The 27,825-nt window shown below is 33.4% G+C and overlaps 1 protein-coding gene across 1 annotated transcript; it reads right to left on the bottom strand.

Annotated features, from left to right (window-relative positions):
* Positions 1-95: 95 nt before the first annotated feature.
* Positions 96-26,408, bottom strand: LOC130444710 (craniofacial development protein 2-like). The gene is made up of 3 exons (XM_056779986.1): positions 25,004-26,408; positions 1,852-2,236; positions 96-129 (listed from the first exon to the last, which is right to left on the bottom strand). The coding sequence occupies exons 1-3, from the start codon at positions 26,406-26,408 to the stop codon at positions 96-98; spliced, it is 1,824 nt and encodes a 607-aa protein (XP_056635964.1).
* Positions 26,409-27,825: the final 1,417 nt, after the last annotated feature.

The following is a 27,825-nucleotide window of genomic DNA, read 5'->3' as shown; positions in this document are numbered from 1 at the left end:
AGATAATATATATTTCATTTATTTCACATATCACTTTGGAGCTATTTGCCACTACAGAATTACCGAAAGAGCCAACAAAAAAGATGCAGAACTCGTTACGATAATTTGTTGTCTGTCATGTAACCGTTTCTAGAAACAAATCATGTAATGTGATCAATATAGAAGAGATTTTGCATGAATATTCAATCTCGGAAAATACGTGCTCGTTGGATACTACATTTGTCGTCATATGCCCGAAAAAATTGTTGTTTTTATGAAATGATTCAAAAATTCAACTGTAGCTCATCTAAAACCATATACACTGTTATCACAATCGTGAATTTATGCATATGAACCCATAAAGAAAGGGCTCATCGGTATTGGGGTTTTGATATAAAGGAGAGACATTAAAAGTCTGTCTAGAGTATAAAACAGCAAATGGTGCACATTTTCTCTACAGAAACTCGTCAAATGTTACTGTGCCTTTATAAAATCGAAATACTATCAATTCATACTAATTTGGAATCAGAACAATTTGAAGTAACACATTTTAAATTGAGCATGCCAGTATTTAGGTATTATAGTAGATTTTACATACAATTACTTTTTATTATTTTCATCAAAACTGCTTTAACAAAGATTAACATCAAATAAACAAGTAAAAAAGTCGCGCATGTTTTATCATTAATATAAAATTAAATAAAATATTAACAAAAATTTCAATTCATAAAAGGAAACTTCCAGGAAATATTTTACGATTCGACCTGTTGCGGTCTTTATCAAAACATTACTTGACATTGACAACGTAAAAAATCCCCTACAACATGAATATAAATGTAATTATGACTATTTCCTTCGAAAAATTTAAGCCAACCAAAAAGCTGTAATATTTTATGTCTACCTAGCAACGATCAAATTTCAGCGGTAATACTGCACTAGTGCAAATTATCGATAATTTGCACTAGTGCCAAATTTTCGTGTAGGATTAATAAACATCATTTGGTTTTAATTTTATATTTTAAGAAAAGGAACAATTATTGTTTATTTTAAATTAAATTTTTCTCAGGAAATAGTCTGCCAAAATGCCCTCTCGTGCATGTCAAATTGTCTCATAATTTCCTCTCGTGCGCATTCGCGCACTCGAGAAAATTAAATTATCGACAATTTGACATGCACTCGGGACATTAATATTGACTATTTCCTTCGAAAAATTTAAGCCAACCAAAAAGCTGTAATATTTTATGTTTACCTAGCAACGATCAAATTTCAGCGATAATACTGCACTAGTGCAAATTATCGATAATTTGCACTAGTGTCAAATTATCGATAATTTGCACTAGTGTCAAATTTTCGTCTAGGATTAATAAACATCATTTGGTTTTAATTTTATATTTTAAGAAAAGGAACAATTATTGAAAATGCAATTAGAATATACAACTTTACTGAAGGCCGACGATGGTGTTTCTATGCTGCTTCCACCACTTCTTATTGTTACTTCGCTACTGTCATTTCGCATTTTTTGTACAATTTCCTCGTGGTGTTCACTATTTACTTGGAGGTAACTCTTTATCGAGGCCTGATTTGAGTGTCCGGTAACCTTCATAATTTGATTTTCTGAAACCCCAACCTTGGCAAGCTGAGTAACTGCCGCAGCACGGTTCGAGTGATTTGTCACTTTTATTCTTTTCGTGTCAATTCCTATAGCTTCCGCTGCATCTTTTGTCCACTATGAAATTTCATTGTCCTACTGGACAATTTTTAAAAAAACCTTTTAATGTTTCTTTCATCTATGATCTTTTTTCTTTCAACATTTTAAAAAGCCTGTAAAATTATAATGATAGATTGTTTGATATCATGCTTTACATTAAATACCTTATTGGGCATTTATCAGGCTCGGTGGTGTTTTGGACTAACCATCTTTTTTCTGTTAACCTATGACTCCCTCCTTGCGCTGTCTTAGAAAAAATAGGATTATAAGCTATGGGTCCTGTAGGGTTGCCGTAGTTGTCAAATTCTTCTTCAAAGTAACTCAAAAGGCAATTACATGCTTCTCCTCCTCTCCACGCCAGTTCATATGAAGCAATATGAAAGAACTTGTGTTGAAGTCCGTCCGGAGTCGACTCGTCCCAAATGGCACACATTTTATCAATATCTTGTCCTGATAAGCTAGATGCACTTGTTTTTCTTTTTTCAGGACACTTTTGCAACTGCTTACTTTTTGCGTCTCTCGCAGTTCTGGCGCATTCAAACGTTACATCTTTAAAAGGATCGAAAATAATGTTAAACTCTTCATAACATTTTTGTTGCAAAATTTTTGCTACTGTATTCCAAAGTGTTTTGACAACACCTTCTTTATATTCTTCCCCATCATTACGTCTCATGTTGAAAGCGAAATCTCTTAGAATTACGGCCAGCTGTGCGACAGAAGTTTCCTTGTTCAAAGTGTATTTTCGTTCATCACAAAATTGTTGAAACTGTCGCCACGCAGAATCTCTCGACATTTTCGTATTCAGTGGAGTTAGTTTATCCACTGCGGCGTCTATTACTTGCGTGGAATTCTGCCCAAAACGTAAACTCATTTTGAAATGTTTTTTCACGAACAAAACTGTTGTCAATAAGTTACCGTAGATACCAATTCAATGCCAATATGATGATCGTCAACTACGGTATAATTTAAAGAATAACAAATTTTAAACACAGAATTAAGTTTACATATTTCAAATTAAATTTTTCTCAGGAAATAGTCTGCCAAAATGCCCTCTCGTGCATGTCAAATTGTCTCATAATTTCCTCGAGTGCGCATTCGCACACTCGAGAAAATTAAATTATCGACAATTTGACATGCACTCGGGACATTAATATTGAAAATTTCATTGATAGCTTTCACTGAATTTTGAGAAATTGAGAAATTGAAGTTGAGACAGATTTCAATTTTGATATTCATGTTGCAGGTGATATATTACTCCATATTATTCAACACCGCAACCGCATTTTTTCCTAATAACGGTCAAAATTTTTTTTCGTTCTGGTACATCTACAGCTATACAGGAAATGGATGCAAAAAACGAGCTTCTTACATATTTCTTGTGAGGAGATATCGCTGCTACAGCCAGACGGACGGACAAAACACATTTTTTGTAAAATATGCGTTAAAAAGCATTTAAAGTCTTCAAAAAGAATGTAAGATTGCTACCATATAGCCATAGCCTTTGGAAGGTACAAAAATATATTGTTTTTGAAAGCAATACATTCCATATTCTATTCTGTTCTTGATAATATTTATATTTGTTTTTACATATAGAGAATCTTCACCTCGTAACAAAAGTTTTATTTATTTAATTGGCATATGTATCCTCAATTACCAACTAGCCGAAAGGTTAGTACAGTCACAAGCTTAAGATTATTTTCTGAATAACTGATGAATTCAAATTATGAAATAATACTGATACAAAAAGAAAACAGTTACACGTGTAGTCGACTTTATCGTGAAGATAGTTACGACATTTTATAAATTAAATTTGAAAAACATTCAATTAACCACGTGCCTTGACTTCTCCATCTATTCTGTATTAATCCATTAAATAATTGTGCATCGAAGCCAACAAGCTAATATGTTTATTATTTTAATTGGGGCTCTTGGATAGCTCGTTAGCAAGTTTTTTCAATGAATCTGATTTATTTGTATTGACTGAACTGAATGAATGTTGCAGCTGACATAACTTCGCAATAACATCATGGAATAACAATTGGAAAAATATCATCTTATCCGTTCTGAATCATAAATTAAAGAAGTAATGGGGTTTTGTGATGAACATCTTGTGTTTTGAAAATAATCAATCGTTTTTATGATCTGAAAGCGTCTAAGACGTAAATTTATCTATCTACTGAATCATTTGAATTATACATAACTTCATGGAATAGGTTAATTGTACAGATTTATTTTATGGACGCTATTGATTGAAATTATTCCTACGACTAGACTTGTAGGATTAAAAAAAAAATAAAAGGAATAAAAATTATCGGATTACCTAAAAAAATATTTCACTTTATAATCCTCGAGATCAGAAATAGACAAAGGCCTATTATGTATAGAATTATATTAACAATTGAAGATAGAAACTTTTCTATCCATATTACATTATTTTCAGTAATAGATATGACGCATCATGTGCAGTGGTTTCCGCAGCAAAAAAAATTAGAGAATAATGTATGTGTACACTTGTAACCTGAAGTTCTATGATTATGACTTAATCCTCAATCCAAAGTCACTGTTCTAATATAACAGATAAGCTAACTGGAAGGAAGATAATCCCATACAAGCGGAAAACACCACAATAGTGGTGCTAAATCTAGGATAGCTCTCCAGTAAATCTAATAACAATGTCACAATTGTCTAGGAAGGAACATATCGTTCAACTGACTCTATAGACATTCATGTACTGTATTTTGTAGATCTTGATTCCAAACAAGTATAGCAATATATGTCCTATAGACAGTAAAGTGATTGTGGTCTGGATATAAGGGCATAAGGCTAACAAAAAAGCAGACTAAATAGATGAACAAGCCACTTCAATCCCATTGGTTGGACCAGAGCTCTTCTACGACATTGTTAATACCAACAACTGAAGAATAAAGTGAAGACAATAAATTGGTTTAGAAGAAATCCAAATTGTAGTGGAGAAATGATATGTTGCACAATTTATATTGAAGTAATCGCAAAAGTTATTGGCGGACATGATAAGTGAAAAAAGAATATGGTAAAAACTGTGTTAGCTACTAGCTACTAGTCACTAGCAAGGAAACTATAAGAGAGCTTTTGGTGGAAGTTCTAGCTATTAGAGGGTGTGAACATTTAAATTTAGATAGGAACTATTAGAAAAAATATAACTTAATCTGAAATGCTAGTTAAGTAATCGTAATAGTGATTGACTCATAAATAATCAGGACAATCAAGGAATGTCTAGATACACTAATTGTCAAACTGACCTGATTTAGAAATGGAAAAATCACCTCGACGGAGGCCAATGGCATTTTCAAGTGTAGTTTGACCCCAGGAACTCGAGTTCCAAGTTAGTGAGGCAAAATTTTGTTACTAGGCCTAGTGGTTCACATAGCAAAGCAGTTTACTCTGCACAGTGTGCCTCTGCGCAATTCAATGTTGTATTTTATTATCTGTCCCTTCTGCTCCTCTGTTCACTCACAATTTTTACAAGCTTTCCGTAAATACTTCATATGCTCAACTCAATATTCGAGTTGTAGGTACCGAAGAACACCTAACAGTGCACTAAGCCTTCTTTGGGCGATTTTTTGATTCAAGATTCAATTTAATTGGACGATAGATGTTCTCAAAACTTTAGTACACGGGAAAAGCTCCATTTAAAATGTCCAGCTTAGTTGTACCGACGAAAAGATACTAAATATCTCTCACTTAATTTAGAAACAAATGAAGTGAATGGAATGGAATACATGAACAATATTTATCGATATAGTCTCTAGTGTAATAAACAGCAAACGAGGCCTCAGAATCGGTTTTTTTTCGGCAACAACTTTCTCACTTGATAAATATTTCTCCTATGGATTCTTTTTCTAGAGTTTCTTTCAATATTCAAGAACAGACAACAGTCGCTGGAACTTATTTCTGGGGAATAAGGAGGATGTGGGAGATTAATTCAATTGTTTAGATAAAATATTTGCTGTCTTCTGCGTATTTTTATGATTTCCTTCTTTAAACGATCCATTAATATACAGTAATATTATTTATTAATTGTTTAGCTTAGCGGTGTGTCAAGGTTCCATCCATTGACGTAAACAACCTTTTAACTTCATCTAAACACCATCAAACAGTACTCCGAATCATAAATTCGTTGTTGTATTTATTTCCGCTGGTATATTTAAAAAACGCAGTCTGGGTATAATAACCAACCAGGACAACCAGATAGTTATGGAAGATCATGAGAAATACAGGATTTGGGAAGACTATGTAGAAAAACTTTTTGACGACAATACACCAAACCAGACCAGAGAACTCGATGCAGAAGAATGTCTAACTGGACCTTCTATTACCAAAGAAGAGCTGGTTCAGATGAAATACCATCAGAAATACTGAAACTACTGGACGAAAGGGGCATTAGAGTGCTTCACAAGCTGTTCAACAAGATATTTGATACTGGTCATTACCCTGAACAGTGGCTATCTTCAGTTTTTATTCCTATCCCAAAAAAATCGAACGCAAGAAAGTGTGAACATCGTAGGCTAATTAGCCTTATGAGCCACTCCCTAAAAATATTCCTAAGAATAATACATCAGAGATTATATAGAAAATATAGAAAAAGACATTCGTTGTATCGAAAATCTGTACCAAAAAACGCAAGTCAAAGTAAATCATGGTCTAACTGAGCAAGTTCGGATTCGCAGAGGACTACGTCGAAGTTGTATATTGTCGCCGCTTCTGTTTAATATATACTCTGAAGCCATATTTCGAGAGTCACTTGAAGATAGAGACATTGGGATCAAAGTCAATGGAGTCTGGGTCAACAACATACGTTACGCCGATGACACAGTACTAATTACAGATAATATAGATGACCTACAACAACTAATTAATATAGCAGGCGGACATAGCCAAAACATGGGATTAAACATCAACATCAAAAAACTAAATTCATGATTATCACTAGGGAAGCGAATACGTTTAGAAAATCTAGAGTAACATATAATGGAAAACCTATAGAACGGGTAGAAAAATTTAAATATCTAGGAACATGGCTCTATGAAAAATGGTCGTCGGACGGTGAAATAAAATGCCGAATTGAACAAGCTCGAAGTACATTCATAAAATTTAAAAATGTATTTACATGTACCGACTTTGATCTTGATCTTAGACTGAAACTTGTGCGGTGCTACGTTTGGTCAGTGCTTCTTTACGGGATGGAGGGTTGGACCCTTAAGGTGAAAAACATCAACAAATTAGAGGCATTCGAAATGTGGGTATATCGTAGAATCCTGAAGATACCATGGACTGCCAAAGTGAGGAATGAGGATATTCTCAGGCGTATAAATAAAGACCGTGAACTCTTTAACATCGTGAAGAAACGAAAGATTGCATATCTTGGCCATATAATGCGAGGCCATAAATAATACAAGATGAAGGTAAGAGAGGATTGGGACGGAAGAGGATGTCATGGTTACGGAACGTGAGGCAGTGGACGGGTATACAAGATATTCAGACATTGATCCATACCGCTAGAGATAGAGAAGCCATGAAAAATGTGGTCGCGAACATCCATTAATGGATAAGCATTAAAAGAAGAAGAAGATTTATTTCCAGAAAACAAAGTATTGCAAAGAACGAGCTCATATCGGGGATTTTTTCAACTGAAATAACTGCCAATATTAGTTGGTTTGTATACTATACTAGCTAGGTTAAAAGTTATATATACACCATAAGCCAAAGTACAAAGTATTATTTTAAATTTTTATTAGTACCATCCAGTTGTTTCTGTGATGTTTGTTATTAATTCATTTAAATCGATTTGGTTCGTTCAAAATGCATCCATTATATTTATTATTTCGCCTCGAGGTACATACATTGAATAGCGTTTTTGGTTTAACTTGTGTTTATCCTTTGTTGTTGAAAATACTAGTCAACATAGTTTATGGAATCTGTCTGTTATTAATTACGTGGATTTCGGGGTGAAACTCTACTCTGCTCAATTAAAATCTAAAATTATTTCACAAAACAAATTTACATCGTTAGGATTGGCATGACTGATGGATTGGATTGAAAATTCTTTTGTGTTCAATCCAAACGTTTGTTCAAATGTATCAAATGACGAATAACATCCTATCAAACTTATTATCATTATGTGATGTTGATTTATGATATAAATTTGAGTAAGTATGGGAAATAAATATTAATATTTATTTATCAAGTTATAGCAAGTGGTAAATATTTTAAAATCGGCTAAAAAGTAAATATATATTACTCAGAAATCGCTCAAAGTTTATAATGCCGCTCCTACGTTATTTTAGTTCGTAATATGACCGAAAATGGTATCATTTTCTACCGAACTAAACTGTTTCATCTATTTTTTTAAATATTAAATATATAACATCAGTCCTAAGAAAAACACCTTTATTCCAAAAATCGATTTTATTTATCAATGTAATCTACTTCAATAGCAATACAATCATCCCAACGCTTCTTTAATTTCTCAATGACATGCTTGTAGAAGGATTTGCTTTATGCCTACATTTCATACCAGCATTTTTTTAGATAGTAGTCACTAGGGGCCAGATCTGGACTATACGGTTGATGAGAAAGCAATTCGAAGTGTAATTCGTTCAATTTAACCATCGTTGCCATCGACTAGGGAATCTGTGCATTATCTTGATGAAACAATGTGTTTTTCTTCGACATATGAAGCCTGCACCGTTTGCGGACGTGCCGAACGGACATGCACTCGCCACTATAAACCTTAGTCAGTTGCCGATGAATCTTTACGGACGGTAACTTCCTTGTGTGTAGAATACGGGATACTGGTCGAACCTTGAACTTGGCTAGAGGGACGATCAACAATTCAATCTCTGACGGCTCTCAAGCAAGCACTGAGCGACAAAGGAAATCGCAAATGGGTTCGAGAGTAGAGGAACCATTTCCATAGCGCTGCTGTTGGATTTTGCCCAGCACCTTCCCTCGAGACTGTAACTCTTCGGAAACCTTTCTTTTGGCACAACCCTCCCACCAACCACTCACATTTTATTTTCATTTTGCTCTGAGTGTACTAGTTTCTCTAACCATTTTAAAAAAATTTCAAAGTATAGGGCTTCGAATGATAGTAAACGTAACTGCGAATGCGACTGTAAACCAAAATTAACATGGGGTGAACAGTTAGTCTTAATTAACCAAAAGTTCTAAATTTTATAAGGGTATGTTCATTGGAACAATCCCTTTCATATTTCTTTGATAGTCATATCAAATGTGTATTGTCCTTCACAAGGACAGATTGTATAATAGATGAGGTTAAAGAAAAACTTTTTCACGTTTCGGGTTTTAAAATGGTCATTTGATACTATGACCAACTAAAACAGTTTTCAAATTGAGTACTATTACATCACATTAATATTATTGGGAGAGTTAGTATGGTTTAAAATATATTTATCAATATTTTTCTTTGGACCGCGAACTACAATTTTATTCATTTATTAAATGCAATCTCATGATGATAAATAAATCCTACTATGAAACTTATACACGCTATCTTACATCCCCATGCTTAGCTGTAAAGATCAAGGAAAATCTCGTCTAAATCGGCACGAAGCTGAAGTATTTTATTTGCATATAAAATAATGATAAATCGAGAAATTCTTCTTAAATGACAAGTTTTTCAGTAACGTAGGATGTAGGTAGAAAAAAAAATATTCTTTTTTTTTTCGTAATCTTTTGGTAATAGGATTTTTCGAAAACTATAACCCAGATTCAGGTAGATCACCTATCAGCTGATTGTGGATCCTTACCCAGAACGATAATTAGATCAGAAATTCAAAAAAAGTATCTACAAAAACTGATTTTTATCACTTTCTCTTCGTTAATTCTTCATATTTATTCAGTTGTATAATTAGATTCTAGATGAATGATACTTGGACAAGTTTAATACTAATAAGCTTTTTTATGTCGAAATACCGAAAAGTATAAAAACTGCAAGTCTCCGTGACCTATCAATTATGCTGCTTATGAGAATGAATAGTATAAATAATAATTGTTCAAAATACCATAGACAAATGAAACAACCCGTCAACTGATCGCTATTCTAATAGACCCACTGGTCTATTAGAGTATGAAGAATCATATCATATGACTTCGACCCGAATAATTTGATCAGCAACGAACATGATGTGTGGAGGGAAATCAGCGAAACTAATTCTCAAGTTTTAAATTGAAAAATTGTTTCTCACAATAGAACGATACTTTATTTACGCGTTTTTAATTGAATCCTAAGACTTAGGGTTTTCTTAAATATTTATACTTATTACTAGAAAAACCAAAATAATTGAATATTAGAATGAGGCATTCATGCTTATTCGATTTAAAACGTTCATTTTAGTAATTTTGAATTTCAGTTTTATTATAATCCAAATTTGGTCCGTTCATTGTTTCAACTTGGTTTGAAACATTGTGGTGATTCTCGTTAAGTATTATCAAACAAATTCTAGCATTTACTTCAACTTGAAAATTTTTCAACAACTTTAATAATATTAAAACAAATTAAATTGTGAAGAAATATAATTTATGAGTACTAAACTAAGATTCGAGTTGCTCATTAAAAGAGAAAATACATTCATAATAAATTGTGAATATCTTAGAAATGTTGTTTTCAATATTACGACATAATGTAAATTCAACAATGTTACAGTTTATATACGTAATTTAGTGCAAATTTGACTTGCTTTGTTATTTTTAGTGAACATAAAAAGATTTAGAATGATATAATAATATGAAGCAAGTTGAAATGTGACTAAATTACTGCACAGTTATTCTTTAGAGAAACGACGTCAAATAACATAAACGCTTTTTAAGCACGTAACTGAGATTTCACGCTATATTTTTTATTAGAAAATGGAAAATAGGAAGTAGAATAATGTGAATCGTGAAAATTGATGTCAGAAAATAATTCTGTAAAAGTGTTATAGAAATATTTATTTGGATACCCGAATGAAGAAAACACTTACAAGTAATTCTAGATTTCAATTTAATATATCTTCTTAATATATCAACAATTTTTCCACCAGAATTTAAGTTCTACACTTAAATTAGAGGAACAAATTTTGAAAATATACTTCTCTTCTTTCAGTGGCAACGTCTGGTAGAAAAAATTTAAGGCGTTATGCAATATTTCAAAAAATCATACCGTCTAGTGGTTTTATTGTCTTCAAAAAATTTCCACTGATTTTATCAAGTTCTGGTGTTGAAATGATTGTTGAAAAAGTTGGCACACAAGAAAAATATGGATCATCTAGCACTACTGTATCGAGGTCTTTAATATTCTACATTACTTCTGTTGTCTTTTTGAATTTCCTCAAATGTTCTGAACAAATTAAGCACGTCGAGTTATCGAGAGGTATATTTCGGTACTCACCTAGAGTCAGGGACGTAGAATATATGGTGTGCTTGGTGAATTGTACTGCCCCTGTTAGTGTGGATAATTGTCAGTATACTCAGTATGTAATAGTAGACAAGAATCAAAATTTCATTAGCAGTTTGTCATTAGTAATGTATTGACATTAACGCACACAATGTAACTAAAAACTTATTTTTATAGCTCACTGGCATGATGAGAATTATTCTCAAGCTGGTTCAATGTTCTCCTGTATCTGAAATTTGACGTTCCGTAACTATTCACATCTTGATTTTACTTTGGGTCAGAGTATTTTGCCCCTTTCAAAATCATTCGATTTAAAATAACCATACTGTTCTCAAGAATCATTTTGGATTGATATTCTTAATCTAGAAAACTAAAACAATTCAATAATAAAGATTATATGAATTTTATGTTATTTTTTTTTTTTTTTCATTAAGAATCAGCTGAGAGAAATAGCGACCTGGCATTCATTGATAATAAAAACAAATAAAAACCGTAACCCGGACGATTTACGTCCGAAATGCCAACAAAAAGGGAGAACCTAGTCCTACGCCAACAAAAAACGTGATTGTTATGGCGAACATGTCTTTCCGTTTTTAGTGAAGCTGTCCATTTTCCAAATACCTAGTCAAAAAGGTGTACGTGTCTGGGCTGACAAATCCCTCTCAAATATTTATAGTACACATTCAGAGCCCCAATAAGTAGCTGACAGGAAATCTGAAATTTATTGCAATTGCAAATACATTTTAGATTATGTGGGAGGAGGGAATGTGGATACTCCAAATATAATTCATTCTCTGTCGGAATAACCAGATAAATTTTAAATTCGACATAAATGGAATTTGCAGCTGAGGAGAGATGTTGAGACGTGACGCGTTCGCGGCTGTAAATAAGCACATTATGGTGAATTGTGGAGCTTTCATTGTATATACAATACAAGGTTTTTTTGTCAAATCCTATTTGCATTTCGAATCAGTTGAATGCACGTTCACATATAGACGAAATCAAGCCCATCGCTTGATTATTCGAAACAGAATTCATTAATTGAAACTTTTAACTGTTTAATACATTATTTACTATAACAAGATAATGTTAATGCATTTAAAATAATTCTTCTTTCTTTAGATTATTATGATTGTCAAATATACGGCTGTCGTAAATTATGGAATATTTTTTTGTTATAATATTCTTTTCCAGCGCATCGATTTGGTTTAAGGGAAAACCACCCGAATATAGATCGGTTAGAATCTCATACACATTGAGAAAAAAGGGTCTGTTTCACTGTCTTTCAAAAAGATTCAAAAGATTTATTGTGCCCTCCTTTCTTGCTGCGGTACTGGTGGAGCCAGTGTTTACAGCTGATCAATTGATCCCACTCCTTCCAAAAAGTGTAGAATTTGGAGTGGCTTTAACTGCCAGAGATCTTCGTCATATTTCAAGCGCTCCCAGGTGTAGTGCTCTGGAATTCCTTAGTGTTTCTAGAGAATGTGAATAGAGTCTTCGTAACAAAATCTGCACGCCGCATTATGTGCTAGGTCTAGCGTCTTCTGGTGTTTGTTGAGGCGACAGTGCCCCGATAAAACTCCTGATAGTATTCGTAGATTCTTACTTAGGCTGATATATTGAGCAGATCTACTCGGGTTATAGTTTCCCAGAAGAGTCTTTGCCTATCTTAACCCCTGTAGGTTGTTCCAATAATTGATTTTGCTCCTACCAACCTTCTTTTCCAATGATTTTTTCATTGCTCTGTAGCTGATTCCACAGAAGGGTATGTACTAATTAAATTAAATAACAATGCCGATGCCGATGTAAATCAATCCAAGTAGGTGGAAAATTCAGAAGAATGTTTTTCAAAGAATATCTTAAAATGTTAACTCACCAATGCTGTGCTAAATAAGCAAATAATTACAGCTCACACTGAAGTTTGCTTGCCATAATTCAGTTAAAGCTTTGAAAAATGTGACAACGCTCCAGCGCATCGTACTTAGCCAACGCAACGTACTTTACAAGAATTTGGAATCCATGTATTGGACTTTCTACAAAAGAGTCCTGATTTGGCACCCCTCGATTTCCCTTGTAAAATCATAACTAAAAGAAGATAAGCTTACTTCGAAGGAGAAATGGATCGCAGCCTGGTAAACATTGGGTGAAATTATTGAAAAGAAACTAAGCTTCTGTTTAGTGCCCAGTTCTTGACATTAACTGAAACTGGTATCGTCTGACTCAGTTGCTATTTCAGAGGAAGGCAGTAGGAAACCTGATAAGCGAAGAATTTCTTTATTGGAGACCTCTAAATATCGCCTATTAAGATGAATCTTTGATCGGAACAGATACACATTCTTATACGCTTGTTTAAAAATGAGCTTCATCAACTTCTATGAACTTCGTTCGTTCGATTTTAATCTGTGAATTTATCATAATGTTGTACTTTATAAGTGGGCGGATCTAATATTAGAAAATCTGACTAATTCCATTCATTTATATGTAATAATTGAAGTACAAGAAATGGAATGTTAACCATTTCTTCTACATAGGAGAACACAACATATTCTAATCCATATGTTAATCTGAGAGTTTGATTCCATACGATAGAGTCTAGTTGCCATTGGTAGGGTCAATGAATGGGATCATTTGTTCTTTCAACCTGCCAATAGCTATATATGAAAGGCAAGTTCATACAAAACAATTAATTCATTATCAAAAGTTTTGTAGAGTACAGGTTATCGGTGGAGAAGTTTTCTAATATAAAAATTTTCCACCAATGAATTCAACTGAGATCGCTGCCCTTTAAGCCTCAGTTCCAGTTCTTGATAGAGGCACGAGTCACTGAGTGCTAAGTCTGGACAAAAATAATCCATTGAATTCGTTCGAATGTACGTTTGGTTACGTCAGCAATATGTGGAGCATTTCAATGGATTAGCGTTTTTTCAGAAGACAATATTTTTTTATTTGGAAAGGCAAACGATAAACAGCTGTTATTCGCACTTGGCGGTAGAAACTCTAACGACAGCTATGTTATGAGTGGTGGTAGTGCAACGCTCACTGTGGCCCTCATATGTGCATTTACGGAGTATGTGTAGTGCGAAAGTTGCGCAGTCCCTTACAGTGTTCTGTTCGCGCAGCATCTATGCTAAGGAAAAAGAAATAGAGAAACAACCCGCGTACTTCAATTGATTTGCAACAAAAGACTTGCAAATGAGAATGGAGAAAATGCTGTGAAATATATTAGCCGTAGAGACCAAAGAACAACTTTGAAAAAAACTTTCAATTGTTTTACGTCCCACGGTAACCATTTTAAACTTTCAACATCAATTTAGTAACAAGCTGAAAAACAAAATGCTAATATCAATTTACCAATACCATCACTATTTTCATCCCTTATTTTCTTCTAAACTAACCATTCACATTAGGTGTTCCACTTTAGTCCATCGTATTAAGTATCTGTTCGTAATTCAGCTGTAATTACAGTGGGATAGCATTAGATCGTTAAATTGTTCTGGCTGTTACAACTACAAAAAGGTGTTATTGTTTTCAATTGAAAATAAAAAAAGTACAATGTTGTTAATGCTTGCGGACTGTCACATTAAACGGTTTATAGTGCTTGTAGTTTTTATATACGATAAATAAATCGAACAATGTCCTGCAGTGTCAACTGAATATTTTCGTTAAGCTGAAAGACAGGTGCAATATATCTGTTAATGATTTCACTTCTTGTTAAACTACATAAATGAGATAGTGCATCAGAAGTTTTGAAAAATGTTGATCTAATGTTTTTATCAAATTACGGTTGATGGATGGATAAATTTGAAGGCACGTCATATTTTCTCACCCATAATTTCACTGTACTAAACACAACTAGTTAGTTAATTTTAGGTTTATTCAGTGTTCGCAATTCGACATTTTTTTACTTCACGGCGTTTCAAATACTACATTGATTTTGCAGTTGTACGTACTTGCATTTCTTCCTTTCTTTTTTTTTTGGAAGATAGTATTAGAGAAATCGGTACTGTCGCTAAAATTTGAAACATATAATAAATCTTTCATTTGATGGCGGTATACAGCTTATTTAGTTGAATAAAAAACGATCTATTCGAAATCACTCGTATTCCGATTTTTGTTAAATTGTATTTAAAATGCCTTAGTCTATGGTTAATGAAATATTTAACTCATCCTATTATTATAATTCAGGAGATAATTATATATATATATATATATATATATATATATATATATATATATATATATATATATATATATATATATATATATAAATATGTATTGTGATTTTAAAAATCGTCAATTCACTGCATCAACAAGTCCCAGATACTCCCGTTTTTATGGCCCCCTAAATATTTCAATATCTTCTTAATTCTCCAATACTATCCTCGCTAATACAAGGATGTATTGATATCTATTTAGCCTAGAGCAATTTCATGCATAAACAAAATATTGCGTTACCATAGGCACGAACAATAACTTATTTGAAGTGTTACGCAAAAAAATTAAAAGAGAAAAGATATCCACCAAAATTGTGAAAATCGAAAAATTGGAGTATCGAGTCATTATCAAGTATGTGTATTTAAAAGGGTTAAGAATTAAGCAGATTTATGAAGATAATACCCTTGGTGATTAATGTCCTTCGTATGAGACCGTGAAAAATTGGACTGCAAGCTTCAAAAGAGGTAAATTTTCCATTGAAGATGATGACCGATCGGATAGGCCAGGTTCTGTGTCAGTCCCCGAAAATATCGATGCAGTTCATGACATGGTTTTATCAGACCGTCAAATTGGGCTAAAACGGATATCTGAAGCACTGAATATTTCATGCGAACGCCTTCATCATATAGTTCACGTCAATTTGGACATGAGAAAAATTGCTGCAAAATGGATCCCCACATATTTGATTGTTGAGCAAAATGAGATTTGGGTACATTTCTATGATCCAGAAACAAAGCAACAATCGATGGAATGGCGAAACTTTGGTTCTCCAAGACCTAAGAAGTTTCGTATCCAAAAATCTGCTGGAAAAGTTCTTGCTTTAGTTTTATGGGATTGCCATGGAGTAATCATGATTGATTTTTTGAATGCGGGTAGAACAATAACTGGACATTACTATTCGACATTACTGACCACTCTAAGGGAAAAAATTGAAGAGAAAAGACGCGGAAAGCTATCAAAAATTGTTTTATTTTTGCAGAAAACGCCCTTGCACACAAATCTCATGTTGCTATGCAAAAAATTCGTGATTTATGTTTTGAGTTACTAGAACACCCCCCTCATTCACCAGATTTGGCTCCGTTCGACAATCATCTCTTTCCTCAACCGAAAAAAAGTTTAAAAGGTCGTAAACAAGAAACATTTTTTTATAAGGTAAAGAGACGTTGCAGGTTCGCTGTAATAAATGTATCCAATTAAGAGAAGAATATATTGAGTAATAAAATATTTTGCCATTGAAATTTTCTTTGGTTCTATAGTAGGCTAAGAATTTTTCTATATATCCTCGTAGTGTGTATCCTTTCCAATAATAAGGCTGTTTCCACCTTATATCCTTTTGACTCAATCAGATTGGTAGTGACCTTATCAAGTTTCCCATTGTGTATGTATACACTTTAACCATATGGATTAGATTGCAGACTTTTTATTAAGAAAGGATTTCCAAAGATATTGTCATAACCCCTGTTTTTTGTTAGATTAAATTCAAAAAGTAATTTGTTACAACTTGGAATTTTCACGCACTAACTGCTGCTTCTCGAACTTCTTTAAGTATTATACAAGGAAGGAATTTTTATTTCTTGTTTATTTCGTTAACAAGTTAATAAATTTCAAAATGAATAACAACCGTTCTCATATTCCGATATTATTGCACATAATTTCAGCTATCTTTAAGAATGTAATGGCTGAAAAACGTTCGCGATTGTGATTGTAAATAAGTGTGATTATGAATAAAACGTTATGTGACATGTGTGTCTTAGTCACTTATTAAATCTTCATATCTATCTACCCATACTAGTGTAAGACGTGGCGTTGTTCTTTTTCTATGGAGTTATTTTTCCATAATTCTTTTAAATTCAATAGGTATTTTGTTTGCGGTAATTTCTTCTATGTGTCGTGAATCGCTCTCTTGTTTCGTTTTACTAGGTCTTCCTCTCTTTCTCACTCATGCTGTTCCATCTTCTAGTATACTTGTAATCCTCACCTCACTCAACCTTTTCATATATTCGAACCATCTTGTTCTGCAGGGTTTTTGCTATTTGTTTCTTTTTGGATGTGGTCTAATTTAGACTTTCGGTCGTTCTCCATGCATTGGAATAATATTTTACTATGGTTGTTACTACTCTTTTATAAATTCCAACGCTCATATTCCTTGGTGTTTCATTGTTTGCATCGCGTTGGATAATTTTTTTGCGTTTTCTGTCCTTTCTGTTATTTCTTTCTCCAATTTTCTATTTCTTCCCATCATTGAGCCAAGATATTTGGAATGTTCTATTAGTCTATTTCCTATTTTGATGTCGTGCTTTTTTGTTTTTTTCCATTGTTTGGATGTACAATTCGGGATTTTGGTTTAGCATTTCCTCATTCTCTGCAAATATGACCATGTCATCAGAGTACCATATTTATGTGCCATAGAATATAGTTTTAAGGCTGGTTTTTCAAGAGTTTACCTCCAGTCTCTGAAGACGATAACTTCTTATGGAAACGCGCATCAGACAGTGTAATTGTGAGTGTTGATGTAAGGGTAGTGTGAACAGTGGGTTTAGTATGAATATTACCAACGGTTCCACAAATTTCTAATTAATACCAACTGAAAGCTATGAAGTACTATAGTGAGAATTACGGGGTATCCCTTGCCTTTGAAGCCTGTTGTCTGCGGCATATTCACTTGAAGAAACCAAACACCCAGGAGATATTTTTGTTCCAGTCAGATTAAACCTAATAATTGAATTCGGCAACGAAATTTAGTATTTAATTTACCCGTAGCGAAAGGGTCCCAAGTTGGGAAACATTGATTTACGTTTTCCTCAGTTTAGAGCTTAAGTGATAGGTACCAAACTAATTAGTTTTTATGAAATTGATGATTGATACTGAAATTCATAGATAATATTTTGGATTTTTTGATGCCTCACATAGCTTATTTGATTCATTTGAAGCTCTGGTTATATATTCAACAATATAAACGGAATTTTTTATTCAATATTTACCCGTTGGTCTGTGGAATAGAGTATATATTTCAATTTTCCAGAAAAACCTTTCTCAGTTCTAGATTAAGACTTTCCAGAAATATTCTAATGTATAAAGAAAAAAGTGACTTTAAACCTTCTTTTCTAATTTAACACAATGTAAATTCAAATTATTTTATATTTTCCTCGCTGCTTTATGGTTGTTATATACTTAATTATCATTTTCTCACTTGAAAGTGGAGAAATAACTAAGTTCAAAAGGTTGGTGCCTCAAAGGGTTCTTAATTTTATCACCACTGTCCAATAAAGACAAAAAAAATGTCGTCGGTTTCTGAACTTTTCTAGTTATTTTATTAATCCTTAATTAAAACTTCTGAATATACTTACGAAATTAGTATAGTATCTTAATCTTGAAATATTGGGTCAGTACTTTTGTAACAGGCTCGAAAATTATGTTTAATTGTTAGTTTCACGTATAGCAGATCAACACATTATCACAGTTCACCTTATATCTGAGGTTGGTTGAATTTGGCTGTTAAATTGTGACTGAGACAGTATAATTGCGTAGTGGTAGTGTTCAGTATTTATCACTTAGGATACTACAATTTGTGAAAACATGAAATCAAGGAAATGGTGGTGGTACCACCTTGCATAGTATGTGTGAAGAAGAAATTTAAAAAAAATGTTTGTACACGTCGGAATATAAGACGAATCTCGACAAAAAAATCGCACGACGCAAATAACTGCACACTATCATAGGCCTTAAATAACTACCTATAAAAGTCCCATTTCCTACCAAAGTGCTCACAACGTCGATGCGGAAGATGAACTTGATTATCAGGCAAATGGACAAGGTCAGAGAATAACTTAGCTGCAGCCGTATCTTTCTATTTTTATTAACATACTTGTACAACCATATTAAAAGCATCCAAACCCAATCTCTGTAGAGGTTACAAATTTTATGTCCAAAATCAATCACATCAAGTTCAAAAGTCCTGCCCTCTTCATCTATTATTTTATTCCAATAGTTGAAACTTTTTCGGTACATCCTTCTCTATAATTCTAAATACCGAGTGAGTATTATGTAAGGAGCCCCTCAATTATCTCGGAAACGGCTTGTACGATTTTTATAATCTTTTGCCCAGTATTATGGTGGTATTAATATTGTTATCAGATCTTTTCTTTTTCTGGAAAAATAAATAACAAAAAAACCTCATTAATTCAAATGGATGACACTGTATATTTTTCATTTAATGTTCCCTATACCTAAATGCCATAATTAGTTATAGCTACATATTGTACATATAGATGGCTACGATATGGACTAAACTCGTTTAATTTGAATATTCCTTAATTCATGTGCTAATATAAATCTCGTAGTTAGGTCTAGTTTCAGTAAATTAGTAAAAAAGTTCAACGAAACTGGTGCAGTAAAATATTTATCCAAATCATGGCGCAGAAAACTTACAACAACTGAACACAAATATTCAAATGTTTGTGTCGTTTTAGAAGTAGATCCACATTTGTGAAGTGAAGGAATTACGAATTTTAGAAAACATACAGTAAAGGCAATTATAGCAATTCATCTTATCTCTGTGGTAATCCTATCCCTTAATTTCTGAATATTGACAGGTTTTGTTTTACAAACGATGTATTTAAGTGACTCCACTGAAAATAGTCTAAAGAATTCATATCGCGTGATCGCGGGGGCCATTCGATAAAACTACGCCTTCCAATCCGTCTTCTGGGAAACACATTATTTAGGTATTGCCTCACCATACACGTATAGTGAAGTGGGCCAAATATGGTCGTTTGGGATATTGTTATTGTCTGAAAATAATGAAGTTTTTTTATTATTCCACCCCATTCATTCAGTTGTTCGGGACATTTGGTGTGGGATTCACGCGTCCAACGAGGATTGTTACGTGAACAATTATGCCGATTTACCTTTCCATTGATACAAAAAGTGCCATTTAGGTGTAGGGAAATTTAAGGTGGTTTATTTGTAATAACAGAGCTCATTATTTTTCCGGAAAAAAGGAAAGATTTGACAACAATGTAAATACTACTATAACTGGCCGTAACACAAAGCCCTTGCATAACCGTCTCTTCTAGATTAAAGTACCTCTATATTACTTCCAAAAGAGTTTCTCAAAATAATGTAGTTACTCCATACTAATAACGAAAATAATAACCATAAGCATTAATTTAGTCAGCATTTTCAATGAGGTTAGTGTAAAAGTGTCAGCAAATATATTATGTTAGCTTCTTATGTAATTGGATAGTCTGGTCAACTTAAATTGTTATATCTCCCTCTCGCAGAGAAATGGCCTTCACTGTGGCCAATTGTAAAGGTCATTTTCCATGATGATTAGTGCTTAAACAAATGAAATATTAGAATATTATGAATATTAGAACTTATTCATGACACTAGTCACACAAACCAATTATAATATATATTAGGATAAAAAGTAGTTTACAAAATATAAATCAATGTGTTCCAAATCAAAATATCTCAAAAATTAACGCTCCGAGTTTAACACATTCGTGATTTTCTCAAAGTACTGCTGAGAGAACTGTCTAACTTATTATCTAAATTAACAGGATTCATATTTTTAATACTATTTTTATGTCACGTGATGATCACCTTCTCTAATTTTTATTGTGCAATTTTCCTCTTCAATACCAATAAGACCATCGTATGACAGATCAAATTTCGTGCGATTTATATTAGTTATGATAAATAGATCTCCTAGTTTCAGATTTAATTGAATGGCTTGAGACAAGTTTGCAATGTTATTTGATTTTCAGTAGGATTTGGTTTGCTTGTGTGCTAATAGCAGACGGTATCAAACTCGATCATTATTGTCTATATTATAAATAGGATCAACTGGACAATCAAAAAGAACCTACGGATTATAGGTTATGGTGATAATCACTTGGAAGTCTATTGTAGAAAACGCATAAAGTGGAGTCCAATATTATACCAATCTCTTTGTGATTAAGTTATGAAAATTCATATGAATTCATTAAGAAGTCTATGACTTTTTTACAAACTGCAGTGGTCTGTCTGTGATATATAATAGTTTTTATAATTATTATCGAAAATTTGTTTTTTACATGTAACCTATATCTGTTCAGACTTCTTGTACACCGTAAAAGTAAAGATCACAGAAATAACTTTGGCAACAGTTGCCTCTTTATTCGGTTCACTTGAAGATATGTTTTAGTTTACTGGAAAATTCAATCCCATTTTTTGTTTCATGGACTACTAGTTTTCCCAAATAAGAAAATATATGAGTTGAACATATATAAAAACATGAAATGTTTCATTTGATGTGTAATTGTATTCCTAGCTGAAGGGAATACAGACTTAAATGTTCCTGAGATAAGAAATTAAACTCACCTGAAGAAAGTGGTGTAGTTGCTGGTGGTTTGGTTTGACAATTGTTCCTTCAGATGTAGAGTAGAGGAAAAATGTGAATGAATGGAAATGACTGAAAAAAGAATAAGTAGAAAGAAAAAGAATAAATTTGCATAAAAATGAACTCATGCACACAAAAATTATATTTATATACTATGTTAATATTTTCAACTTTTAAACAGATAGAAAACGGCTCTATACAATTTTTGGGGTCTCTAAATGAATAGGAAACATGAATTTCCACGGAATGTTAGTCTAACAAGGATTTCAACTCCCATAGGTTATAAAAGGCGAAGCTTTAATGAGAAATTCTCTAGATGAATTGGAGGGTATAATTCTGGGAGATCAAACAATCTACTTACGCTATGCCGGTGACACCACCATAATTGCTCCAACAGAAAACAGAAAAGAGCAAAAGAGTGAAAAGTTTTGGTCTAGATTGAACAAGATCCATCTACTTGACGATCTCGAAAGGGTTAACAACTTCATATATTTGGGGACAATGATAAGTTAAATAATGCGATCAGAATATGGTCTTACAAGAGATTGCTTTAAATTCCCATAGACTGTAAAGACTAAGCAAACGAAACTGGAAGAGTTGAATGTAACCAACAGATTATATTGCAATCTTTTGGACACGTAGCTAAAAAACGGAATGACAATATAGGCAGCCTTATAGTGATGGGAAGAGTACAGAAAAAAAGAAGTAGAGGCCAATCACCTATGAAATGTTCTGATCAGATAAAAGTCACAGACCAACCTTTTCACGTATCGATACACCCGGCGGAAGAACGGAAAATATAAGAAGTAAATGAAAATTGAAGGGAATAGAGATATTCCAAAGAGGTTACGACTCTCTTAACGGAAGACACAAGCAGAGAGAGTTTTGCATGTAACAATTGGAAAAGAATAAATATTTGATATTGGACAAAAATCCTATGAAATAAACCATCAAAATAACTTATTTATCATTTAACAAAATCAATGTTCAACTAATTCATTAATAACAGACTCATATTTTGAACAAAATGTGATCTAGAACACCGTTAGAGTAAATCTACGTTAGCGGACTACTCTTTACAAACTCCAAAGCAAATTTCTCATAAATAATGAATGAAATTTAATTAATTTAATAGGTGTCTGGTGGTATCATGACATTTATTAGCATCAAATATTTCTTCGCAATAAGACACTCATAATATGTTTATCTAAAATATAATTTCTCTTGGTATTATTGAGCATGTAAGACGTCTGAAAACAAATAGCTAGAATAGGTGAAAACATGTGTCAAAAAGTATACGCTCTAGAAATGAAGACAGAAGGTAAATAAAAGTTTTGTTTAAAATGAACCTCACTGAGAAAATATATGAAATGGAAGTAGGGAAATTTGTATTTGTTAGTAGTCGACAAGGGGTGGTATGAAATATTGTTCTTACGCCATCAGTTGCTCGCTCTTGCTAACTCAATACGATGAACGTTTTGCGCGCCCTACGCGCGTTCGGAATATATTAACAGTATACAACTGGCCCCGAAACACAAACACAATATTGTGGTTTTTTTCTATTGTTTGATATAATAAAATTGTAATGGTGTGACATGTTTGTAACTGAAAATATTTCCGTATAACTATACAGGGTGCGACGTGAAAATAATGGTGTGACATGGAAAAATTTCTCAAAAGGCCCGTCATTTCTGAGTGGCGAAATCACAACTTATATTTAAGTATATTTTCTAAATTATATATATATATATATATATATATATATATATATATATATATATATATATATATATATATATATATCCCCTTTTATAGCGTTATACGCCTTTGGGTTCCTAATCTCCAGGCCTGTCTATCTTGCCAGTCGTCGACTGCTAGGTTCCTTTCGGACATTGCTCTAGTGATTCCTTGTAGCCATGTTCTAGGTGGTCTTCCCCTCTTTCTTTTTTCTTTGGGGGTCCATTCTAATATTATTCTTGGTAGTCGTTCTCTTCCCATTCTCTTAACGTGTCCGTACCAAATCAACTGTTTCTTTTCTATATCTTCTACTAAAGTTCTTTCTACTTTCAATTGTCTTCTTATTTCCTCGTTTCTTATATGTTCCGTTCTAGATATTCTTGCTGCTCTCCTCCAGAAATCCATTTCCACTGCATTTAAGTTATTTTTTTGCTTTTCTGTAAGTTGCCAAACCTCGGAGCTATATGTAATTATTGGTTGTAAAATGGCGTTGTATATTCTCTTTTTTGTTTCTGGTCTAATATTCTTTTGCCACAGCACTGAGTTCAGGGCTCTTATTACTTTTCTTCCTTTGGTTATTCTGTCCCTAATTGTTTCCTCGTTTCGTCCTGTTGTTGTTAGTTTTACACCTAGGTATATGCATTCCTTACAGTTTTTAATTATTTTTCCCTCTAGATCTAAATTCCCAGATGAATCTTCTGATCCTATACATATGTATTGTGTCTTCTCCGTGTTAACCTGTAGACCCCACTTTTGGTATTCTTCTATAAGTTTTCTAGACATGTACTCCAGATCTTCTTTTTCCTGTGCTACCACTACCTGGTCATCGGCATAGTGCAGTGTATACAAGGTGCTCTCCCCAATAGTTAGTCCCATTCCTTTACATTTTTTTTTCCAAACTCTTAGGGCTTCATCTATGTATATGTTGAACAGAGTTGGGGATAAACAACACCCTTGTCGCAAGCCTTTGGTTGTTTTGAAGCCGTCTGTCACCTTGTTACCTATTTTTATTTTTGCTGTTGTGTCTCTGTATAGTTCTTTTATAGCCTTTATTAGAGTGGTATTTATGCTCGTTCTTTCCAGAACCTCCCATAATTTTGAGACAGGTACTGTGTCATACGCTTTCTTCAAGTCTACCAATAGTAGGTGCACTTCTTGTGATCTTACGGTTCTCTTTTCGATTATTTGTGATAGACAGAAAATACTATCTATCGTCGATCGACCTGCTCTGAAGCCGTTTTGTTCTCCTTTATTATTTTTCCGTATAACCTACTGAGCGTACTAGTCACTGTAATGCCCCTATAATTATTGCAGTCTTCCTTATTTCCTTTCTTGTATATGGACGTGATCCATCCTTCTTTCCACGTTTGCGGTATTGGTTCTCCATTTAGATGTCTATTGATAATTTCTGTTAGGATATTAAACAGCCTATTTGTTCCTGCTTTTATTAATTCTGCAGGTATTCCCTCTGGACCAGGAGCGCGCCCATTTTTAAGTAGTGTTATAGCTTTCTTTGTTTTTTCTACGTTGATTTTTATTGGTTCACCTGTAATCCGTATGTCTTCAGCCGGCATGTTACTATATTCAGATCTCTGTTCTCTGAGTAATGAGCGGTAATAGTCTTGCCATTTATTTGGTGATATGGTGCCTATTGGGATATTTTCTTTTCTGCCAGATCTAACATTATCTATAAATCTCCACGATTCCCTGGATTGGCGTCCTCCTAAATAGGTATCCAATTCCTTGCATTTATTTTCCCAGCTGAGGTTTTTGGCCTCTATCGCAGCGGTTTTAAATTTTGATACAGCTTCACTATATTGTTCCTTATGTTCTGCTTTTTTAGTGCTTAGCCAGGTATGATACAATCGTTGTTTTTGTTCTTTTAAATTTTGCAGTTGTTCAGTCCACCAATAATTTCGTGTTCTCTTTTTCATTTCTTTATATCCTAAGGCTTCTTTGGCTGCTTTGTGTATGCTGTCAATTACTACTTTGGTAAGATTGTCTGTTGGTTCTTGTTCGTACTCCTGTGGGAGGTTTTGGTCCAGTCTTTGTTGGTATAATAATTTTGTGCTCTCGTTCATAAGGCTTTCTATATTATAGTTTGGTATATCTATATCTGTTAAGTCTTTACTGTTTTGCAGTTGATTCTTTTGTTTGTTGTCTTTGATTATTGGCATTATTAACTTAGCTTTTATCAGATGATGGTCACTTCCACATTCTGCGGATCGATATACTCTGACATTGTGCACTTTTATCTTCGTTTTTTGTTTCATTATAAGATAGTCGATTATTGATCTTAGATTTCTAGTTATTTGCGTCCATGTATATGTGTGTATTTCCTTATGTTTAAAATACCCATTCATTATTCTTAGTAAGTTATGTTGACAGACATCTATCAACCTGGAGCCATTATCATTCCTGGTATTTTCACCGTAGGGCCCTATTATCTCATGCTTCGTTTCTTTGCCAGTTCTAGCATTTAGGTCTCCCAGTATTATGATTTCTCGATCGTTACCTGTCTGAGATATTAGCTCATTTAGCGTTTCATAATACTTTTCTTTTTCATCTACCCGTGCGTCTTCATTAGGTCCATAAGTAGCAATTATTGTTATTTTGCAGCCTTTTAAATTGACATTAACTTTTATTGTTCTATCGCTTATTGCTTCCCAGCTGGAGACGTTCTTCTTATACTTCTCATGTATAAGGAGCGATATACCCCTTTTTGCATGTTCTTCTTTGTTAACGCCGCTGTATATGTGGATATATTCCCCGAGTGTTTGTGTACCTTGTCCTTTTTTCTTTGTTTCAGAGAGAGCAATAAAGTCCAGTTTATGTTTTTTAATTTCTTGTAAAATGTCATCTACCTTCGTTCTAATTCCCTGTATATTCCATGTTCCACAAATCATAGTCAGTTTTCGTTGCCATTGTCGTTTTCCATTTTGATCATCCATATTCCGAGGCCTAGTTTTCGGATTTTTAGCCAAAAGAAGTTTTTTCCAAGTGATAGGGGGCTGGCCTATCGACTTGACCCTCCTCCTTTACCCGGGCTTGGGACCGGCAGTTGTGTCCAGCGGGCTACTCAATCCACCACACCGAAACACACCAGACTAAATTATACATTCGAATAATATGAATTTTTAATAGATTATTACGTATGTCCATGCAGTGTATTTTATAAAATATATAATTCTAGACTATTATCTGAAGGCCAGGGATGGCTCGTGGCAAATGAAAATCCTAACGGTTCGATTCAAACAAAGAATCAACATCGATTTTGTATTAATTTGTGGGCAGGAATAGTGGGTAATAATTTAGTGGTTCTATATTTTTTTGATAATAACCTGAGTGGTTAGCGATACTTACAGTTACCCAAGATGATTTCCAACTCATGTTATGTGATATTCCTCTAAACATTCGCAGAGATGTCCTAAATGAGAGAGATATCCTAAATGATGTAAAAATCATCTTAATAACATTATTCCAAATAGGTGGATTAGTCGGGGAGATCTATTTACATTGCCACCAAGATCCCCTGAATTAGATACAATGGATTAATTTTTTTGGGATATCTTGAATGCTCGTTATTTGCAAAACCGGTTAAACTAAGGAACGAAATGTTGTAAAGTGTGTGGAAGTCCTAGGTGCCCATTAATTATAATTTTTTATTCAATAAGTTGTAGACTAACCAACTAAATTTCTCCACATTTCATTTCTTTCCTTATGTACGTAACACTATGCTCGACAGTATGCAGTTCAATTAGAAATGTTTGATTGTGTTTTAATAGATCCTGTAGTATTCTCAATAAATAATCACAATATATGATAATTTCCTTCAGAATGTCTCTTGATGGCGAACGAATAAACTTAAAAAAGTTCTGATCAAGTCCCGAAACATCCTGTATATCTAGTGATATATATCTATTAGTTTTCATTGATTCGAATGTCAACCTACAACCATTTCAGATTCTAAATATATTTTACTAACAATTTGGCGAAATGGGGATGTATTTCATAATTATTTTTAGAACCTTGAACTTCGTGATCCAGCGTTGAGCTAATTTTATAATATTAAACTTATTTCAAAAATCTATTAAACATACTTTTCTAGTATTTCTACTGGAAAACATACTGAAAATGTAGCACCGATCCGTCAGGTATTGAATTATATTTCTTGAGTATCTGACTATCACAAGCTTAATATTTGATTTCGAATTGTAACTTGTAGTATGTACGAATCAAATATATGCTTATGTATCGAATGTCTGTAGACGCGGCTTGAAACAACATAATTTGACTAGCAAGAAAATAATTGTCTCCATTCAGTACAATTAGCCTTTACATATAGTTAACCAATTTGTTTAACGTCAA

The sequence above is a fragment of the Diorhabda sublineata genome, chromosome 5 (assembly GCF_026230105.1).
Source record: "Diorhabda sublineata isolate icDioSubl1.1 chromosome 5, icDioSubl1.1, whole genome shotgun sequence".
In the NCBI taxonomy this organism is placed as follows: Eukaryota; Metazoa; Arthropoda; class Insecta; order Coleoptera; family Chrysomelidae; genus Diorhabda; species Diorhabda sublineata.
The sequence above is the reverse complement of the archived record's forward strand: the minus strand, read 5'-3'. Positions and strand labels throughout refer to the sequence as shown.